The sequence below is a fragment of the Eptatretus burgeri genome, chromosome 9, assembly GCF_056783735.1.
Source record: "Eptatretus burgeri isolate ZD-2024b chromosome 9, Ebu_testis_v1, whole genome shotgun sequence".
In the NCBI taxonomy this organism is placed as follows: Eukaryota; Metazoa; Chordata; class Myxini; order Myxiniformes; family Myxinidae; genus Eptatretus; species Eptatretus burgeri.
The window spans coordinates 49,107,623-49,129,718 of NC_140969.1; the positions used below are offsets into that span (position 1 = coordinate 49,107,623).

Sequence of the window (22,096 nt, forward strand, 5' to 3'; positions counted from 1 at the left end):
GCCAGGCTGAATGGCAGAGCTGAGCTGTTCAAGGAGCTGAGGCGTACAACTGTACGTGTGCTAAGGGTGGACAAGGAGGCCTATGTACGAGAAATCTGAGGGGGTTGAGCATCACCTGTGTTCAAGTGATTCTCGTCCTGCTTACAGGGGAATTCACTCATTACATTCCTCCAAGCCTGTCCTTCGGTGTACTGTGGTTAGAGCGGAGGGTGGTGGGCTGTTTACAGAGGAGTCCGAAGTGAAGGCCCGCTGGGCCGGTTACTTTGAGTGGTTGTTCCAGCCTGATCCACCAGCTGTCGAGTTGGATGTCAGGGGTGTTACTATCCCAATTGCTGACCCTCCAATCAACTGTGGTCCAGCGTCGTTTGTGGAAACAGGCTGTGCTGAACCGGTTGAAATGGGGGTAAAGCTCCTGGGATCTATGGCATCCATGCTGAACTTCTCAAGGCTGGTGGAAATGCTGCACTCGTGTCGTTACAATTAGTTCTGTGCTTTGCCTGGAATACAGGCATCATCCCAACTGAATGGAAGAGGAGCCTTGTTGTCCCTCTCTGGAAAGGGAAGGGTGATCGCCAGGACTGCAACAACTACCGAGGGTGAAGCTTCTCTCAGTGTTGGGCAAGGTCTTTGCTTGGATAATTCTTGATAGGGTTCGCCACCATCTGCTTGAGCACCAGCACCCAGAGCAGTCAGGCTCTACTCCAATGAGGTCAACGATTGACCGTATCCTTGATCTTCGGGTCCTCACTGAGCACAGACGAGACTCTTGGCAGGGGCTGCTTGCAGTCTATGTTGATCTCAGTAAAGCACTTGATTCAGTGAATCGGGATGCCGTCTGTAGGATTCTTGGTCTTTGTGGGGTGCCACCAAAACTGATCAATCTGATGTCTGAACTATATTCTGGTACTGAGAGTGCTGTGAGATGTGGTGATCCCATCTCTGACTTATTTCCAGTTGTTACTTGAGTTCGTCAGGGGTGTGTACTGGCCCCCACACTTTTCAGCATTTGTATGGACTGGATTCTGCGGAGGATGTCAGAGAGATCAAGCTGCGGTGCATCGTTTGGGAATGTCAAGATATGTAGCCTTGATTTTGCAGATGATGCAGTCATCTTTACAGAGACTCTGGATATTCTTTTGGAGGCCGTCGAGGTGCTGAATGAGGAGTCTGAGCTGCTGGGATTATGGGTTTCCTGGGTCGAAACTAAGATCCAGGCTTTCAATGACATCTTGGATGCTGCTGTCCTGTTTGTATCTGTTTGTGGCGAGGATGTTGAGGTCATAGAGTGATTCACTTACCTTGGCAGTGAGAGTCATGTCTCTGCTGGCTGTGAGTCAGAGGTCAATAAATGTCTGGGTCGGGCCTGGGGAGTCATGGATTTACTGGATCATGGGGTGTGGCGCTGCCGGTACCTGTGCGGGAGGACGAAAGTCTGAGTCTTCAGGTCCTCGGTGCTTCTCGTCTTGCTCTACGGATGTGAGACTTGGACTCTGACCAGGGATCTGAGACAGCGACTTAATTCTTTGTACCAGGTTTCTTCGGAGAATCCTTGGCCATCGCTGGTCAGACTTTGTGTCCAACGAGCGGTTGCTGAGAGAGACTCAAATGAGATTTGTTACCTGCATAGTCTGTGAGTGTCTGAACGTCAACCCAGCGAATCACAGCTCTGATGGACAGGTATTCAATAATATGAGTGAGGAAAGTGGAAAGAAAAAGAAAATCTTTGTTGTTACGGAGTCATTATGGCCAGCCTGTTCCAAGTCAAAACATGGTTGAATAGGCCAATAAACATGGTGGCTTCAGACCCCAGCGAGGTAATCCACGATACTCATGAAGACCCCAGAGAGTGAGGCGGCTATGGATGATGCCTGATAAAGGATGTAATTGAATATGGCTGTTAATTATCTTCAAAAGTGGTGTTTTAATGAACCCAAACACCCAATTTTCAATCGTGCACTTCCTTGGAGTTTTCTTGGTCTGCATGCAAAGTTTCAGGCTGGGTTTCCTGGTTTTGGAGTTATGGAGGGGAGAAACACACGCACACGCACACACACATGTACATATACACACACATATTGCCTTTTATTAGTATAGATGATAAATAAGATGATACCTGCTGATTTCCTCACCACAAGGACACCATTACAACAGGCTGCTGTAATTAATAGACAGTCCTGTTCTGATAATGTGTTGTTGGTGCCATTGTAGTAATGACCAGGTGTTTGTTCAATTTTGTGCTGCTTTTGCCTTTTGCGAACTTCCTAAAACTCATTCCAAATAAAAGGAACTGCAATTTTGCCTGGCTTTGAGATGAATGTTGTGAAAAGGGATTGGAATTTATTTGTATTTATGTGATGGGAATTTATACGTTCTAAAAACGTTTTTGTTGGTTGACTGACTGCTAATCTTTTATCTCATTTAATCTCAAAGATTGCATTTTAATGAGTTTTCTCTGCTCTCTTTGTTGAAGGGTGACAGCAGTTTGGACTTGTTCAAGGATTCCTTACAGAAAGTTGCAGACCATTTCACAGCTTACAAGACGACTTTTGATGAACTTTCACAGGAAATAGAGAACAATTCCAGTGAGTCATGGCAGCTTCTTCTGTTTCTGGTTGTGCAACTCGTACGGGAGCTCTTTAGAAAGGTGATTTGTGGCTCAGTGTACAGGCTCCAACAGCTGGCACCCAGCACATATGAGTGCACCGAGCACTCGCTTTGGAGCGTCACTTCCTTTGATGGTGAGCCATTCAGGCATACTTGATCCTTCTTACATGATTAAGATGAATAATGTCTTTGAGGTCATTAGAGACACCTTGTAGACATTGCATATAGGCCACAGAGATATAACCAAATGCAGGAAAATGCCATTTAGCTGGTGCATTAGACTTCCTCAAACAAAGCATGCCACGAAGCAAGCACATGGGTACATACATATATACACGCACCCACAAAGGTGGATACATTGAGACCTGGGAGGGCTCCGTTCCACCTTCTGAAATATGGAGATAACACCCAATGATACACACAGACACTTATTCTAAAACCGACAACATGCATCACAGTAAAACACCTGCCAACTTGTCTCTTCATGCTGTTTAGCAGTTGTCATGACACTAGTTTCACAACCATTTCTAAACTGAAAAAAACTTTTTTTTCCAGGTCTTCGCCCAAGAAACTTGAAACGTATTCATCACAAAAGTGACATTCATAATTATCCGGATCTTTGTTCTCACGTGTCCAGCTTGCTCAAGCTTATCGTTCATGACAGGAGTACCACTGATGCATGCAATGAAGCTGTGAATGATACCATCTTAAAGCTGCTCAAGAAAGACACCTTTGGACAAGGAGCATTTGATGGCAAGTTGCGTGCTCGCCTTCTTTTTATCACCAAGCTTACCATGTCCGAAAAATTTGGGCCGTTGCTCAACTTGTACAAGGAAACGTACGAAGATTTGCAGACATACACAGCTTCTAATGAGCGACACAGATTTTCCTTTTTGTTTGAGAAGGTCCACGTTCTTACTCCGAAGGTATCACTGTGTGGCTTGCACAGCAGCAGTGATCTTGCCGAGATTGATGGCTCAATGGAGGAGACGTTTGAGGTTCTTGCCAGTGATCCAGCAAAGTTTCTCTTCTTCGTCAAATGCAAAAGTCGTGGTAGAGCCATTCCCATTCCCCAACCTTTCACATGCAAGCTTGAGTTTAAAGATGCCCACGAGGCTGAGTTGGCATGCAAGGAAGGTTTGATATGCGGCAAAATGCTGGGATCTGTGGGCAACTTGGCATGGGTCCGGCTACTTGAGAATAAAGGCAAACATGAACTTCAAGATGAGGTCCAAGCTAAAAGTTGGAAATACTCGAGCGTCGACTCCTTTTGCATCGATATCACATCGAAGGAAGCTAAATTCAAGATTCGACTCAGCTTCAATGGGACTGCGTTGAATGCATTTTGCAATGAGTAAGGAATTTGTCAAACGGGCAATTGAAGCATGTCCACCTTCTTTAGTGCAAGATATAACTCCACAAATCAAGTTACCGGTTAACTCTAAACAACTAGTTACCTCTAAACAACAACCACCGAAAGTGAAGGAGGTTATGTTTTCACCCCTTTCTGTTTGATTGTCTGTTTGCGTACGAGATATCTCAAAAAGCTGCGTACGGATCCGGATGAAATTTTGTGGACTGGTTTGGTCTGTAACAAGGATGAACTGATTAGATTTTGGTGAAGATCCGGATCCGGATCCGGATCCTGGCGACTTGAATTTTTAAAGTGATTCTTCACCATTGAGAGATGGTGTCAAAAACGATAAAGCACGATATCTCAAAAATCTATTGGGCCGGCCAGACATGTTCTCGTGGATCAGGCATTACAGGGTGGAGGTATGCGCTCTACCAAGTGCCCTTCTAGTTTGTTAACTCTTAATCGTCCTCTCTTGGGATTTTATTTTGCAGCAGCATATTATGGAATTAAATGTGTTTTTGATTTGCCAAATCAGCAATTTGAATTTTAAAATGCCTCAAAAGGATCGAACATATCTGTGTCAAGAGTTTGTGCCACAGCAAGAATGTATGCTGTCTCGTGACCCTCCTCCTGTCCTTGAAAAGTGCTGCCGACTGTCATCTCATAATTTCTCCCATATCTGTGTCTTACTTTTGCTGACCCCCGCCCAACCCACTCTCGATCCCCCCTTCACCCAAGCCACTTCCATTCTGCCACTGGCCCACTCGTGTGTGTGATGCGTGTGTGTGTGTGTGTGTGTGTGTGTGTGTGTGTGTGTGTGTGTGTGTGTGTGTGTGTGTGTGTGTGTGTGTGTGTGTGTGTGTGTGTGTGTGTGTGTGTGTGTTGTTGCGTTGACGGGTACCGAGACACCAGCTTGTCACTCAGGGGGATTAATCCCCGGTTGTCCTCGGTAGAGCCGGATCTGGGGCCACTGCTCACAATTAACATTATGTTGTGGTGGGTTGTTTTAAAACCACGAACACCACCCAGTCAACCACGAGTTCCAGTGTCCGCCGTCTAATTATTCTGTTTAACTAGAGGTCACGTGGTTACCTGAGCGGGGAGCGCGCCCTCGGCAAAGCACCAATATTATCTCGATTAGATTTTAATTAGGGCGGCCGAGCGTTTTAACCGCTGGTGCATGCCGACGATTTTTGGGTCAAATCTGTGGTAATTACCTCCCAGTCTATCTCGGTTCAAACAATGCTCGACCAATAGAAGGAAAGGACAAACACGGACAGGTTGGAAATCGACAAATAATGTATTAATAATAAAAGAAATTAATAAAAAGAACTTTTTATTTGCTGAGGTAAATAAAGAATTTCAAAGCAAAATCAATCAAAATGCCAGGAAAGAGACAAAGAGAAGATGCTTATCGGGGGTTGACTTACTTCCAGCTAAACGCGACAAAGGTACCCAGCAGATCATTCAGGGGGAGGGGAAGGGGAGAATCGTCTCGCTCACTAGAAAGTTGTCCATGAAGCGAAAACGTCCTGACAATGTGTGCGTGCGTGTCACGTCCGTCGCCAGCACCCAGCTTTGCCGTGCACCCTCTCGCGGGGCAGCCTTGAACGCGAGTCGACGTCTAGAGGGCACCGAGAAAGTTCGTCGCAGCTTTAGACCCTGGTCCCGCCGGTGATCGACCCGTGCCTCACTTGTTGGCGGCACGGCTCACACCCACACGCGCACCACACGCTCGCTTGCCAAAGCACTCAGAAGGGCGAATTGTCTCGTCGGTGCTGGTCAGACACCCGCTTCTTGGTCGCTTCTCTCGCTCGTTTTTATATCCCCGGGCAGTCTCCACGGGTACTGTCTGCCCCAAGCTCACCCTGCCCCACCGGGGCATGGTTACCATGACGACCCGTGCGCTCTCAAAAAAAAGGTGGGCATCGGAGCTCGCGAAAGAATGCTGCTGAGGAAAAATGAGGGCGGGCTCCACGAGCTCGTGAAAGAAATGTGTGTGAACGTGTCGTCGTAAAGAAAAAAGCTTTCCATAAGAGAGGGGATCTATCCTTTACCCTTATCAATGCATCACATTTAAGATCACATTAGACTTGGGGATGGGGCCAATCCAAACATGTATTTAAGGAAATAACTGTCTGAGGACCTAGATGTGTGGATGCATTCATCAGACCGGATTCTAAAATCCGTAACTATATATATATATATATATATATATATATATATATATATATATATATATATATATATATATATATATATATATATATATATATATATATATATATATATATATATATATATATATATATTGCAACCTTTTCGAAATAACATGAAATATTTTCAAGGCCGCAACTAAATCTGATTTACTCTTCAGCCTGTTTACTGAATGGTCTCGGGTTGATGACGTGTCTTGGGCCATTTCATGCCATGCTGGCCTACTTGGAGCACATGCTTACATGCAGAATCATTCAATCACAACAATCTGAATGTTGGTATGCTTGCCTTTATGTGATTCTTGTACTTTAATGAATTAAGGTAAATTATTCTTAGTTTGGTAAGAAGACTTTGTAACAAAAATAACCCCAAAAGGGTTTGACTTAACCAAAATAACCCCAAAAGATTTATGGACAACTTCATAAAGTTTGGGACCATGTGAGGTCCTTCTGATGGTAATCTGTGATAGACATTTCCTTTATGCATGTTTAAAGCACTTTCCTTCTGAGGCTAATCTGTCTTAAACTGATAAAGAATTTTTATCCACAAATCTGAATAAATTTTTTACTCTTTGACTCTTTGTGGTGAAACTTTTAATCACACTGATGGTGTATTGTGAGGGGTACAGGTTTTGTGAAAGCCACCATCACAAAGCAAGCCTGCCCAAATTGGCTCCAGTCAAATGTCAGGCCTCACTTGGCCATCTGGTTTATCAAAGACGAATTAACTGTTTGGTCAACCAACTCAACAAGGAGGGATTGATGGTGGCTGTAAAAGTAGTAGTAGTAGTAGTAGTAGTAGTAGTAGTAGTAGTAGTAGTAGTAGTAGTTGTGGTAGTAGTAGATTATACTATCCCCACTCTTACCGTTCATTTTATTGATCCTAATGTCGTGGAGGTGGCTGACCCAGGTTATATTACCCCTCCGAGTTAACAAACTACAACATGACAAAAGGAATAGCAGGAGGAGAAGGGGGAACACCGATGGCAGGGCAGAGGGATAAAATAAATGGAGGTGGACAAACAATGGGTCCGGGTAACAGTGAAAACACAAGGGGTGAACTAAATGGCTACAGAAGCAAAGTTTTGGGAGGGTGGGGGTGGTTTAACGGGTGTGGAGAAGATTCTGGTTTTGGATTGGGGATGATTTGAGATTGTGGTGAATAGCCATCTTGAAGACGTGGAGGGAAGAATTCGATTGAAGAGTGTGTGAAAGTTGGTTCCACAGGTGGGGAAAAAGAGCAGTGATCCTGGATTTAGGTCGTTTCATGAGGAGGGGGTTGCTGGTTGACCATGCATGTCCTGCAGGACTCTCTCCTCGGTCCACCAGCAACCCCCTCCTTGTGAAACTGTTTGTTTGGTTCCAGGCAGACTTCTTTGCTCTTAAAAAATACTAGCAGGTGGGGGTCTTGTCAAGGGGTGTTGTGTGGCTGATGTATGTTTTTAACCAAGCCCATGTCCCCTCCCCTGAGGGGAAGATAAAAAAAACCCAAAAACAATTAACTATTTAATTACTTTTTAAAATTTCATTTTCTTCCTTGGATCTTGGGTAGATAAATTAGTTTGGTGTTCGCGCAGGCATGATGGGCTGAATGACCTCCACCTGTTGTATTTCCTTGTACCCTCCCTCTGGGTGATCTTGTTCCAAACATGCAACGCGTTCTTCTGAGGCATACCTTTATTTTGGCAGTGTATTGGCAACTGACAGCTCTGTGTAGGCAACAAAAACTCCATGAAGTTATGTGCATGAAGCAAAAGCATACCCACTGCTTATAATTCAAAACACCTCACTGCACTGGAAAACGTGGGGACAGGAATACTGCACTGTAAATGATGGAGGCTTGTAATACCCTCCCCCACCTGGAGGTAGCACTACACGATACACATTCACATAGAGAATTTGCATCCCTCTCCATCCTGCCAAAACCACCAGCAAAGATAAAAAGACCACTACACGTTAATTTGGATCATACTGATCTGATGTTGCAAGTCTGGATGGAATTGGCCCACAACTGTAGGAGTAGTAGCTCGACAAACAAACACCGGTCCGTGAATTATAGTGAGGATGAGGGAAGAAAGGGGGAAAGTGATTGTGAATTTAACGTTCCATCTTAATTTACTTTTAACATTGTTCTTAACAAACAGGAACAGGCACAACGCAGGCATGATCGGCCAAATGGCCTTATCATGCGCCAAAGTTCCCTTTGTATATTTGTGTAATGTTGTTAAGAACAGGAAGAAATGGGAAGGGCAGGACACAGAGTTGTGGGTGAGGGTGCATGGAGTTGGAAGAGGGAGATTGAGATGTTGCGAAGTGGGGGTGGGGGGGTTGTGGATGGACTTGGGGTTGGAAGGGGAATTGAGTACTTGTGATTTGAGGCAGTTAAGGACTTGAAGAAGAAAGGGGGAGAGGACAACAAAGTTGGCTTGGGGGAGGGAGGGCAGAGAGGAGACAGAGTTGGGATCGAGGGGTTTGAAGATTTGAAGAAAGGGTGAGGGGTGCACAGAGTTTGGGTGTGATGGTGGGGATGTTAATGCCTGATGTTGGCTTAATGGTTAGGGTGGTGGGCTTGGGATCCTCGGATCCTGAGTTCAAATCCCACCTGCTGTTGAATTAATACCAGGTGGGGTTGACTGCCTGTCATCCTTCTGAGCTCAGCAAATAAGTGCCAGCTTGCTGCCACCCGTGTGTTGGAGTGGCGATCCATCCAGGATTGTGCCCAATAGTTAAGGAGACTGCGTAGGCAACACCAACGCTCTACACAGAGTATGCTCCCACTGGATGGATGGAGGGGGTTTAGGACATGGGATTGTGTGTGTGTATGGGGAGGGGGGGAGGAGGAGATTGGGACCATACTCTGTGCAGAGCGTTGGTGCTGCTTTTGCAGTCTCCTTGGCTATTGGGCACAATCCTGGATGGGTCGCCACTCTGACACAGATGGAGGGAGGGGGGAGGGGGGTTAGGGACCTGAAGTTATATGTTTGGTCTTTGGGGTCTTCTTGGTCTTTTAGGTGTTTGGAGTATTTTGGCCCTATTTTAGGTATTTTGGGTCTTTTAGGTATTCTGGGTATTTAAGGGTTTTTGAGGTCTTTTGCATCTTAAGGTTCCTCAGCGTATTAGAGGATCTTCAGCAGTCAAAAGGGTCGAAAGATACATTCCAATAGTACTTAAATAATAGACATATTGTCACATGGAGGGACGGAAGGAAGGACGGACGGATTCACACTGAGACCGAGCTCTTTTTATGTATTGATGATTATGGAATTAGACACTTTTATACATCTATCTGTATAATAATATGGTTGTTCGTCCATCTGTTTGTGTGTAACATTCCATTCCACCAATTGAAGACATAATTCAGCCGTTATGTTTGTCCTATGTGAAGCCAAAAACTTCAGATGTGTCATATTCTCAATTGCTGTGCCCTCCCTACAAGTTTTCCCTTCAGTGTAAAACGGCCAATGGCTGTTAAAAGGATCTTGAAATATCGAAAGGTTGGAGCCAATAGGCATCACGGGCATTGTGAAGGTTTATGCCTCATGCTTCAGGCCTCTGGTATGTGCAATTGGAATCTATCCAAGCTATATAACCATGATGTTTTGTTCTGCACATCGGCAGTGAACGTGTTTTTGCTTCAAACCTGGGTTAATTTTTTTATTTTTGAGAGGGATCTAGGCAGCCATTTCTTTCCTTCAATTTTCTCTTTAAAAACTCGACCAGTGACCACAACAGAAAACCTATGTCATTATAAAGTTCTTGGTCTGAGTAATTCTGGGAATCTCACGACATTGTGAAAGAAAACTTGTCATTATTTTTCTTTTAACGATGTGTATTAAGCAAGTCGCTGAAGCAGGCGCTACCCTGCTTTGGTGGAACGTCTGAGCCGGATATGCAACATGCTGTTACTCCTTCACACCAATTGAGTTGGGGGGGGGGGAAGGTTGGGGAGTTCTGGCTGGAGGGGGAGTTGCAGAGTTGTGGAGTTTGGGGGTTGTGGGGATTGAGGAGTTGTGGTTGGGGGTGGGGGGTTTGAGGAGTGTTGGTGGGGAGGGTTGAGGAGTGTTAGTGAGTTGTGGTTGAAGAATGTTGGTTGGGGGGGGGGGGGTTGAGGAGTGTTGGTTGGGGGGATTGAGGAGTGTTGGTTGGGAGGGGGATTGAAGAGTTTTGGTTGGAAGGGGGTTGAGGTGTGTTGGTTGGGAGGGGGGTTCAGGAGTGTTGGTTGGGTGGGGGGGTTGAGGAGTGTTGGTTGTGGGGGTTGAGTTGTGGTTGGGGGGAGGGTTGAGGAGTTGGGGGGTTGAAGAGTGGTGGTTGGGGAGGGGGTTGAAGTGTTGGTTGGGGGGTTGAGGGTTTCAGGAGTTGTAGTGGTTGGGTTGATTTGTGTTTGTTGAGTTGGGGTAGGGGGTTGAGTTGTGGTTGGGGGAGGGGTTGAGTTGTGGTTGGGGGTTGAGTTGCGTGTGGGGGGGTTGAGTTGGGGGGGTTGAGTTGCGTGTGGGGGGGGGGTTGAGTTGTGGTTTGGGAGGGGTTGAGTTGTGGTTGGGGGGATTGAGTCGTGGTTGGGGGGTTGAGTCGTGGTTGGGGGTGTGAGTTGTGGTTGGGTGAGGGTGAGGGTGGGGGGGGTGAAAGGAGGGGACTGAAGCATTAGTGCTGGGAGGGGGAGGTTGAGGACTTTGGGCTTGGGAAGGGGGGGGGGAGGGAGTGAGGACTTGAAGTCACGTTTTACATTGGGTGAATATTTAACGGGTTCCTGCTCGGTATATATATAATAGGTAATGCTGTCTGTCTTACCCCATGAAGCACAGAATGTTTCTCTCCCAGAAACTATCTAGTGGGGCGGCTTAGGTTTGGATTAATTTCAAACAACTTTTACTTAATGATTAGTGGGGTGGCTTTGTTGATCAATTGTGCACTTTCCCTTAAAAGCATGAAACTTGGCACATAGTTAGAGTAATACAATACAAAGATCTTTAGTCCAGGGGCCACTGGAAATTGCACCCCGTATGGTGGCCATCTTGGATTTCAAAATGGCCGCCATTGTGGACCTGTTTTGTTAAATATCTCCTTAACTAGTACAGATATCGAGACAGTTGAACCGCCTATACCTACATTTTACGGCTCTAGGAAACCAATGGTGACATAAAATGTTTGAAAATTATGGCTGCCATCTTGAAATCCAAGATGGCCAACAATGACAAGCTATTTTGCTCAATATCTCATTAAGTACTAAAGATATCAATAAAGTTTTAACGCTTATACCTACGTTTTAGGGGTGTAGGAATCCAATGGTGAGATTGAATATGTGGCAGCTATCTTATAATCCAAGATAGCCACCATCCAAAGGCTAACATAAACTATCATCAGTTAGCACAATATGTGAAGGAATAGTGGGGCAACTTAGCATAACAATTGTGCATTTTGTGAGGAAAGCACCAAATTTGGCACTCTAGTAGCCTCTGATATTATGAACAGATTTGGATATTGGGCCATCTCAAAATTTTTGATGGCATTGGAAAATGGCTGCCACAGCCATCAGCGGCTGAATTTGAGATGGCCCAATATCCAAATCTGTTCATAATATGATAGGCTACTAGTGTGCCAAATTTGGTGCTTTCCTCACAAAATTCACAATTGTTATGCTATATTTAGCTAAGTTGCCCCACTAGAATGAACCATCAAGAAAACATCACAAGAAGTTTGCAAAAAACCACAGTTACCGTCACTTGACTTTTCTAGTATCTGTTGCATTCCCTATCACAAGAACAAAGTGACGTGCATGGAAGTGCAGACTGTAATGTACTGAAATGGAAGATGCTTAGCAGGCAGACATGAGCGGGAGGACAGTCGAGCCGGGCTGTGTTGTACAAGTGCGAGCGCGGGCGTACTCTGCCCGGCGGCTCTCCTTTATTACGTATGCACACGCACGAGCCGCGTTCGACTACTGCATTCCTACGACGCCTCAGGCGGCGCGCACACCTTATATCCCTTGCAGATATGATGACCACCACGACCACTCCTCCCATCATCACGCCCATCATGCATCATCATCATGCCCCTCCCCATAGGCCCGCAGACTACACCACACTGACTTCTTACACCTGCAGCGATTAGTGTATCCTTTTGTGCATCCACACCAGATAAGTTCATTGCAGATCTTTGCGGCTTCCGGTAGTGTTGTCCAAATCGGTTTAAAATGACCGTCGGATGTTTTTTTCCCACCCCACTCACTTGGACAACAAAAGCAAACTTAGATGTAGTGTAAAACCAAGATACACTTTATTTTCAAACAAAACAAAAGCAAACTTAGATGTAGTGTAAAACAAAGATACACTTTATTTATATGTTAGTTTATTGATATGGTAAAATACGGCAAAATAAATCTCAAAATCTTAAATTTCCTGGTTTTCTGTGGGGCACCCTGTAGTTTAGGAGATATTTAACAAAAGAAGTCCACAGTGGCGGCCATTTTTAAATCCAAGATGGCCGTCATACGGGGTGCAATTTCCGGTGGACCCTGGACTAAAAATCATTGTATTGTATTACTCTAACCATGTGCCAAGTTTCATGCTTTTAAGGGAAAGTGCACAATTGATCAGCAAAGCCGCCCCACTAATCATTAAGTAAAAGTTGTTTGAAATTAATCCAAACCTACGGGAAAGGAATATTAAAAACAAAGTTGTGCTCAAGAGATTCATCTTTCCACATTCAAAGTGCAGATTTTTTTCAACATTTAAAACAGAGATTTACCCAATCGAATAAATCAATAAGTTGTGCAACTCATTCTACTCTTTGTTTAAGCGTCAGGTGCTTACAATAATAACTTTGAAAGATATTCCTTATAACCTCCCATTTTAACTTATTTCAACGAGCACAGCAACAACAAAAAAAAAGGTTTCCTATTTTATTTCCTTTTTCTATCTTGGGATTCTTTACCATTGGGCTCCCGCACATTAAAATAATATTTAGTCCAAAGCAGAACCCGAACCCGAACTCCACCCTGTTCTGGATGTGGGACACCTCACCATGTTGTGGATTCGGTGCTCCCCCCTCGAATCATAATGTGGATTCTGGTACCCTCTCCCTCCATGCAGTACCAATGTACCATGTTGTGGTCTTTGCTACCCCCCCCCCCACCTGCCATTTTGCAGACTCTGAGTCTGGTTCTCCCGCCTGCCATGTAAACACAAGCCTTTTCTCGATTCTAGTGGGTTCTTCAATTCCCCACTGCTTCTTCCTGGAGGAAAACCAGACAGTTCAAATCCTCACATTCCAAAAGGTCTCGCATCCTACAGATATGAATCCACATGTTTGATCGTAAAGGGAAAATTTGATGAGAGAGGAACTTGTTGATAGTGCTTGATTCGCTGCGATTGGAGTTAGCCTCCATGAGATGGCATCATTGACACGTCCACTTTACATAGCCAAGCCTCATAGTTCTATTTCAGAAACACACCAGTTACAAAAAAGGACATTTTGCGAAACCGGTGCCCCAGGCAAGACACAAAGCTTAAGAAAAAGTCTTCGTTTGTACAAGAGACCATCTATTTATTACATATGCACATTGAAAGGGTGTGAGCTAAGTTGAAAGAAAAAAATCGTTAGAAATAGGATTACCAAATTTCATAGCAATTGATGAATTACTCATTGTTACAAGTATTTAAAATCATCTGCTTTTGTCACAACAGAAAAACAGAGAAAGTGTACTGGAAGCATCTATAAACATAGGGGCAATACCCGTGGGTGCTGACCTGGTAGTGGCTGGATAAGATAACCATGGAACCACTGGTTTGCATGGATAACCCCAAAAAATATTGTTGCGGACCCGGGGTCGGGGGCGAAGACCACGAGGGGGTGAACTACCTCGGGTTCCCACCAGACTCTTTGGAATTGCAGTCCGTCGCACACGAAAAACTTTGTGATGCGGCGGGTCATTAATCAACTGTGAACGCCAATAACTCGACCACGTGACTTAGGGTCCTCAGTCTAATACCGTTTACCTAAAGGTCATGTCATCTAATTAACGGGGAACACGCCCTCGGTACGCACTTGCTCAAACTGGATCACTTTACCAGATCAGATGCAGCCAAGCGGGTCTGCCAAGCACGCACCGGCGAGTTAACAGATCATTGGGGGATAACGTCCCAGCTAAACGAGGGTACGGATAATGCTGGTCCAACAGGGGAGAACATGAAAACGAGCTGGGAACATTTCTATACAAAGCATTTATTTACAATCAAGTGAGGAAGGGTATGTTTGGGGGGGGGGGGTGGGGGGAAGAGAGGGGAAGAGGAATAGATGCGTGAGGAGAAAGATCCCTAACCTAACCGTGTAAAGGTCTGTATGTGTAGCGTGTACCTCCGTGGAATGCTCCGCCTGAGCGTTTCCACTTTGTGATATGGCACGTTATCTCTGGCTTAATTATTTGCCAGGGCTCATGGCAATGCGTGCTCCGCACTGGTCCGTCTGGCTACATGGGGGTGGCGGGACGTCAACAGCATGGCAGGGAGTCTTGAAGGATGGCAGTTGCCCCGGATCAGGCGCTCAAAGAAGAAGAAGCACGTTCTGGCAAGCACACACCAATAATGTTCTGAAGAAAAGCGAGACAGAGAGAGACCCTAACGGTTCCGCAGTATCCCTTTTATAATTCCCGGGTGAAGGGTGGAGTGATGACCAGCAAGCAACGTGCTGTGGCCCAAATCCTGCTCCTCTATTGGGCCACAGCAGCCCTAGCTACGCCCTGCCAGGCTCCTGGACGGGAAACCGGATTAGATGCCTCTTAGCTTCGGCACAGCTCAGAGCTCCTGATTTAACATGGGGGCATGCTCCCTGAGCTGGCACCCCAGACCTAAACCTGCACCAAGAGCAGTATGAATGTCAGATGGCAGCAGACTTTCCCACCACCCATGGGCTCCCTCATGAACCAAAATGCACACACGGGCCCTGAACCAAACTCCCGAATCGCCCTTCCCGTGACCCCTCCTCGTTGCCCCTCGTCTTGCCATGGTCTGGCGACTGGATGAGGGCTGTATCCTGGATGCTTACCCGGGATGTCCCCAGTGAGACCTGGGATGTCCTATTTGCATCTGTCGCATGGTCGAGCATCGCGCAGTGCCGAGGACAATCCAAGTCGCGCAGTGCCGAGGACAATCCAAGTCGTGCAGTGTTCCTCAAAATAGAGTGGTGAATTGTGGCGATGCAGAGGTACGGGGGGGGGGGGGGTGCTGGAATATTTTTCCCATATGTGGGAGGCATTTTTGGTCGAAGTGGTGAGGCTTGGTGAGTGAGATGCGAATGAAATAAGTGAGGTGCCGGTTGGTAATTGGTGCACATATTTGAACAGAATAATTGTGCGCGATGTGTGGGTGGTATAGTGTGCAGTGGAGTGGTGTGGTGGATCCGAGCCATGGGAGACATCGTGATGTGCTTATTATCAATCGCATATTTAATGGTGTGTGCTTGCATGCTTGTTTTGTACCATCGCTAAAAGGAAAGGGTTGGAGTCGGAATCAGAATATTGTTGCGGATTCGCGCCCGCCGGCGTGCGAGCGGCCACGGAACTCGAATCGCGGCACGTCGCCCACCGGACGGACAATCCCGTCGTGACCCTCTCGGACTAACGCCGGGAACTAGTCACGGGTGGGCCTTTCGGCCTCACCACGATCGTGCCAATCAGCCCCCCGCGTGGGATAGGGTTGCTCGCCAAATTCGACCTACCTAAGTACCCACACGGAGGGTAGACCGGGCGATCGCACCTCGCCGCAGGTCGACTTCGGACACGGGCCACTTTAAGCGACCCGTTCCGTACTATCGGGATAACCGAGCGGTGTTATCGTCAACCTCGACGGTTCGATTAATTATTGGGCGTATTTAGCCCACGACCAACCCTTTACGTGAAGTAAGATGGAGATTCAATAAAAGAAAAGATGAAGCGAAACGGGAAAAACAGTTCAACATAAAGCACATTTATTCCGCGGCAAACGGAAAGCACACATATACAATTATGCACCAAAAGCAAATGTAAAAGTAACACGACAATTCTGCACAAAAAGCAAATGCAACAAAAGAGACACAATGCAGATCTACTACCGACTACCGAGCACACGGCAACACTTATACAGTTTTACTTCACAGACGGCGCCGACAACACATATACTCCAAAGCAAAAGAAAAAGGGGCCACCCTCATCGACAAGGGGGGCAGACGGGCCTGGGGCCGAGACCGCGTCGAGCCTACCCGTCTGGTGATGAGCCGCAAAATGGCGGCGGCGCCCCGACTCCGCGGGCCTCGCTGGCACTGCCTGGAATGGGATGGGAACGGGGCCCCCTTCTCACACTATCTCAGCGCGGGGGGAAACAGGAGGGGGTTGTTGATGCTCGGGGGAATGAGGATATCTGGCCGGCTTGGGTCCCGCGACGAGCGACTCCACTGCGACCTCGGTCGCGTTACCGGCCTCCCCTCTCCGCAGCTCCCCGACTCTGACACGAGCGCAGACCTCCACAAAGATTCTTGGCTTCTCCAGCCTCTCCGGACCCCGACAGACACTCTCTCGACTGCTTTCGCCGCCGCCACAACTCTCCAACTCTTTCCTCTTCTCAACTCCCTCCAACTGCTCAACTCTTCAACTCTTTCCAACTGCCTCTTCTCAACTCCCTCCAACTGCTCAACTCTTCAACTCTTTCCAACTGCCTCTTCTCAACTCCCTCCAACTGCTCAACTCTTCAACTCTTTCCAACTGCCCAACTCTCTCACTCTTGACTCACTTCATTCGCTCCGCGCTCGGCGCTTTATAGTGCGACAGGAGAAACCGTATGCAGATTTTTGGATCAGGAACGGCTCGGGGGCGGAGCCACGCTCCCCATTGGACAGAGGAAAAGTGGGCGTGAATCATTCTTGATCCGCGAATCTGCATATAGCGATTATACTCCGACACGCCTGGAGGCGGGTCCAAATCGCCCCACGCTCGCTGATAGGACGGAACAGAAGTGGGCGTGAATCATTCTTGATCCGATTTCTCGGAAAGGCTGGTGTTTTTGCACCCGCTGCTCGGTGCGCGCCCTGTACGAGTCCAGTATCGGTGCCCACAAGCGGCGCGGGAATGGCGGTGATGCGATGGTTGCGAGGGCGAGTTGTGACGGTAAAGGTCGTGGCTGTTGGCGTTGCTGTTGTTGTGAAGCGGCGTTGCGGGTGGTGGTTGGTGTGTGAAAGCGGTTGTGGAGAAGGTGGATGTTGTGAAGGCGGTTCTGGAGAAGGTGGCTGTGGTTGTCGAGATGCGGTTGGTGGTGGTTGTTGTGGTAGTAATGGTGGCTGGTCCAAAATAAAGATAATAAAAGAAAAACGGCTATCTAAAAGGGTCGAAGCCCGAATGAATAACATTTATTCCCTCTAAACAACGGGTTTGGGATAACTACACATATACTTACAGAGATATCTCACCTACGGGACCTGAATGGTGGTTTGCGAATTTCGTCAACCACAACAATATGAATTAGAGATAGCTATGAGACCCACGCAATGCACCTCGTCCCATTAACCCACTAGACATGAGAGGAGGTTGAACGACACAAAAACTAATGAAATAACTGGCTGGGGATCACTGTATGTTGAGTGCCATTGCTTTAGAGGCATGCGGTTTTGCAGAACCCCAACAATACTAATAGTTGCTGCAATATGTTAATAGTCGCCAGTTGCTGAAAATGAAGAGGCATGAAGACAGCACATACAGATGTTGTACAAATGGGTACAAATGACTCTCCGTGGGGTGTGTGCGTGCCTGCATGCGAGGAGGTTGGACGAATGCACATGGAGGGGGGGGCATGCATGCAGGCAGGCCTTTTGCCAGGAAGATAGCATAGATTTTAATTTTTAATTCTCCCACCCTGTTTTACACAGAACATGGTCGTTAAAAAGATAGCACTCCTGTTTGGGCGCGTTCTAGCGCCCCGGTAACGCCATCGTGTTTCCTCCTCCAACCCCCCCCCCCTGTCATGCCGCCTTCCCATTCCCTCTCCTCATGGTGCCATCCCTTTCCCTCCCCCCCCCCCACACTGCTTTCCAATTCTCTCTCGCTGACTTCCCTTCCCCTCTCCTCATGCTGCCATCCCTTCCCCTCCCCTCACGCTGTCCTCCCAAATGCCTCCATCGTCATACAACTCTGCAGAGGCCGAGAAAAGGAAGGGGTGTAAAAGAATGTGTGAATTGGACAAATGAAAGGTTTTTTTGGGGGGGAAGGGGGCTTATCAGTCGGAAATGCTGCTCAGATCAATTCCACAAGTTGTCTCAGGTTAAGAGATTTGAGCACTTCACGTATGTGTGGAAATTAAATAAAGGCATGAACACTGGTGCAGCTTTTTTGATGATTGAAGTAAAACGCCCTTCCTTCCCTGCCCCTTCCCTCACGCATACCCCCTCCCAAAGCCCCTCCACCTCCGAAAGACATCTCTGGGCGGTGTCTGTGCGTTATTTAGTATGACCCATTTGAACATGCTGTTTTAATATACCCAATTTAGTTCAATACGAAACTCATGCCGGAATCAGGGGACCATTCCATCCCCTCCCCCCCTCCCCTCCCACTTTCCCTCATGTCTCCCGATCAAACGCATGTCCAGAACACCCACCCCTCTTTCCCTCCCCACTACGTCCCTCTCTCTCTCTCCCCCATCCTCCTCGCTCCCTTCCCCCTCCCGTAGTGTATCGTGATGTGTGGTGAGTCCTCGCTCTCCCCCACATCCTAACTCCCCTTCCCTCACTACCCCACCCCTTATTCGCTCCCACACCCCTCCTACCACGAACCCCGTCTTAATATTCCCGTCAGCGAAGTGACAGGTGGGTTGTATTTGCTAGTTTGCAATATGACTTTAAAAAGTCCCCTTAAGAAATCCATACATTGTGAGAAATGCATTATTAAGTCGTATGCTGAGTTTAAACACAGAAATGATCTTATGAATAAGACTTTCTCTGGTCTGGAGATTCTCAAACTTCCAAACTCAGGAAAAAGGCCGAAGTTTGGAGGTTAAATTGAAAGAAAATCTGTGGTTTCGTTCATCATGGAAGACTAAAACAAATGTTTCTGAAACCATTTGCTGTTTTCCAATGGCACATGGGCAAGCCGTTAATATTTCCAGCATCCTGAACATTTCCCAAATTCCAAGTTTCTTTTGTATGCAGCACATGGCTGTGAGTAGCATCATTGGCCGAGGGGAAGTGTGGCTGATCCGCTGATACCAACGCCCCCTTGTAGGTTAGGGCAGAAATTTGGAATGTGTTCAGGGTGCCGGCGAGAGCTCGCCGTCTTCAAGAAGAGCACAATGGGGTCTTTAACGTCCACCAACTTATGCTGGCAGAGGGGATGGCAGTTTAAAGTCCATCTGAAGGACGGCACACACACTGGGCTTCAAACACAGGCTAGGCTCAGAGGCAAGTGTGCATAGCTCTAGCTCTAGGTCTAGGTCTAGGCCATCCTGTCACCCCGATTCCTGCCTAAAACTAAGGTAGCAAGTGCTCTAGTCTCCTTAGTTATCCCTTGACACCAAGTCTCTCGATCATGATTTGAATGTGTGGTTGTTTTCTGGGCAGCAGCTGCTACACTGTAAACTAATTTACCTTCCCAGGTTGTTGGTATGCCACATGTAAACAGCCATCTTTGGCTGCAAAGGGCAATCATGATGACGGTGATTACATTCCTGATAATATGGTGTTTTCACAAGTGTGTTTGGTGAAACAACTCTTGATACATATTATAGACTAGCAATACCACCTGTCGCTTCGCTGATTGGGGAGGGGGGATAGAGAGAGAGAGAGAGAGAGAGAGAGAGAGAGAGAGAGAGAAGAGAGAGAAGAGAGAGAGAGAGAGAGAGAAGAGAAGAGAGAAGAAGAGAGAAGAAGAGAGAAGAAGAGAGAGAAGAAGAGGGGGTGAGCGAGGAAGGGGGGAGAGTGAGGAAGGGGGGGAGAGTGATTCATCACCACACGTCGCTATACACTCCAGGAAGTGACAGAAAGAAAGAGAGGGGCGGGGGGGGGTGAGAACACACATACACACCTTCCATGTTAACGTCATATTGTTGTGGGCCGGGGTTCGGCAGCGATAAACGACCACCAGGGGGAGCAGTAGGGTCGCCTCCAGCGAAGACCCGGAATTTAGGTCGTGACTCTCGGATAAGTCCGAAAGGTCACGGGTCCCTTAGCGGACTGTGGTCGCCAATATTTTGACGGCGTGGGGTACGGTTAATTGCCTAATTTCAATATACCTAAGTACTGTACCCACGTCAAATTGCCGGGGAAGTCACACGTTTGACGGACCCTGTCGAACCGGGTCGCTCTAGCGACCTCGGTCCAGTGTAACCGAGCGGAATAACCAAAGTCCGTCGGTCCAAACGACAACTTTTGGCACACGGCCTCCCTAATTCTCAATATACACCATGCTGGGTCAATGGGAGAAATGACAGGCAATGAACTGGAACATTTAACAGATATTTATTTACAATAGGGAGGGAGACACAGAGCAGAGTTATCCGAATAAAAGAAATGCAATTTACAATGAACAAAAAGCACTTAACAATTCTAATTAACAGACTGGTGCCACACACAAACACAAACACCCAAAAAGAAATGGACCCTGTGGGTCTTTATTCAGTCCTCCCACCGAGGAGGATAGTTCAGCTAGGGGACCAGAGCCTGGCTGGGTACCTTCCCGCCTTGTGCGGTCACACCGGACTCCAACCCGCCACGGTGGGACTCGAACCCACGTCCCAAAATCCACGGGCCCACGACCCTGGCTGCTCGGCCACCACCACCACCACGAGGAGCCACCGCAAAGGACCGCAGACCACGACCGAGACCAAGCCACCACGACCGAGACCAAGCCACCACGACCGAGACCAAGCCACCACGACAGACCAAAAGCAATCGGCCACGATGACTGCAGTACTCTGGTACTGACAACCACTCTACTCTTCCTCTTCCACGGCCACTCGCCTCCTGATTGGACGAGGGGAACCCCCTCCTTTCCTGGGCGGAGTTGGAGCTCTGAGGTGATGAGCCTCTTGATTGGACGCGGTGTCTCGGGGGGTGTATCGGGGCATCTCGGAGGCCCGCCCCCTGAAGAGGCTCCGTAGTAGTTCCCGGCACTCTTGCCTCCCATTGTCCGGACCGCCTCGGCTCTGCTCGCCCTTTGCCCATTGACTGGAGGAAATGCTCCATGCCCTTCCTCGGAGCGGAGCCTCGATCTAATGCGATGGAGGATCCGCCCACGCCTTCAGCCAAAAACACGTGGGCAATGGAGTCGGTGGTTTGAATAAGTGAAGGGGATTTGTTGTAAAAAAAAAAAGAACGATAAAGAAACTTCACAGTGCACACATATAATTCCCGTTTGACATAGGGGATGGGGCCCTAAGTATAAACATATTGTTACGAATTTGGGAATTCGATTGCACACAACATTCAGATTCCTTTAGTCAGTTATGTCGATAAGTGCTTGTTCCCCAGATAGCTCACCTTCCATTGTTTAATGGGCATACATCGATTGAGTGTGCTGCGATTCAAGTTAAATAGTTAGGGAGCGATCATAACACAATGGAGATGCCCCTCCCCCTCTTCTGCGAAGAGGAAGAAGAGCCCTCCCGTCCCGTGATTCATGACGTCAAAACCTCCCTCCCACCCGTGATTGAGCGGGGGATGGATCACGAGGGCATGAGTCATGCCGGGAGCAGGAGAGGGGGCGGATAGGAATAAAAAAGGGATACTCTGCTTTGTTCGGGTTAGCTTTTCAGTCAAGCTTCCGCTTCTGCTTGAGGCTTTTAGGAAGCTTTTTGCTTCAGCTTGGCTTTTAGCTGGCCTTTGGGTTCTGTTCGGCTCGGAGTTCTTGGTTTGTGTTGTGAGAGGCTTTGTTCATTGGAAGAGAGTTGAGCTGGTTGCTCGGCTCGAGCTGCTG

General features: G+C 47.5%; 1 protein-coding gene and 1 long non-coding RNA gene across 7 annotated transcripts in view; one reads left to right on the forward strand and one right to left on the reverse strand.

Moving 5' to 3' along the window:
- The window catches only part of LOC147020099 (uncharacterized), a 59,333-nt gene extending 52,580 nt beyond the window's left edge, over positions 1-6,753 (forward strand). For all 3 annotated transcript variants that reach the window (XM_085896659.1, XM_085896660.1, XM_085896661.1), the window contains exons 9-10: positions 2,471-2,738; positions 3,160-6,753. In XM_085896659.1, the coding sequence (XP_085752785.1) occupies positions 2,471-2,738; positions 3,160-3,962 (1,071 nt within the window). In that variant the 3' untranslated portion in view covers positions 3,963-6,753. The remainder of the gene's footprint in view (positions 1-2,470; positions 2,739-3,159) is intronic.
- Positions 1-22,096, reverse strand: part of LOC147020098 (uncharacterized) — a 232,136-nt gene that overhangs the window by 82,793 nt on the left and 127,247 nt on the right. The gene's annotated exons all lie outside the window — the stretch shown is intronic.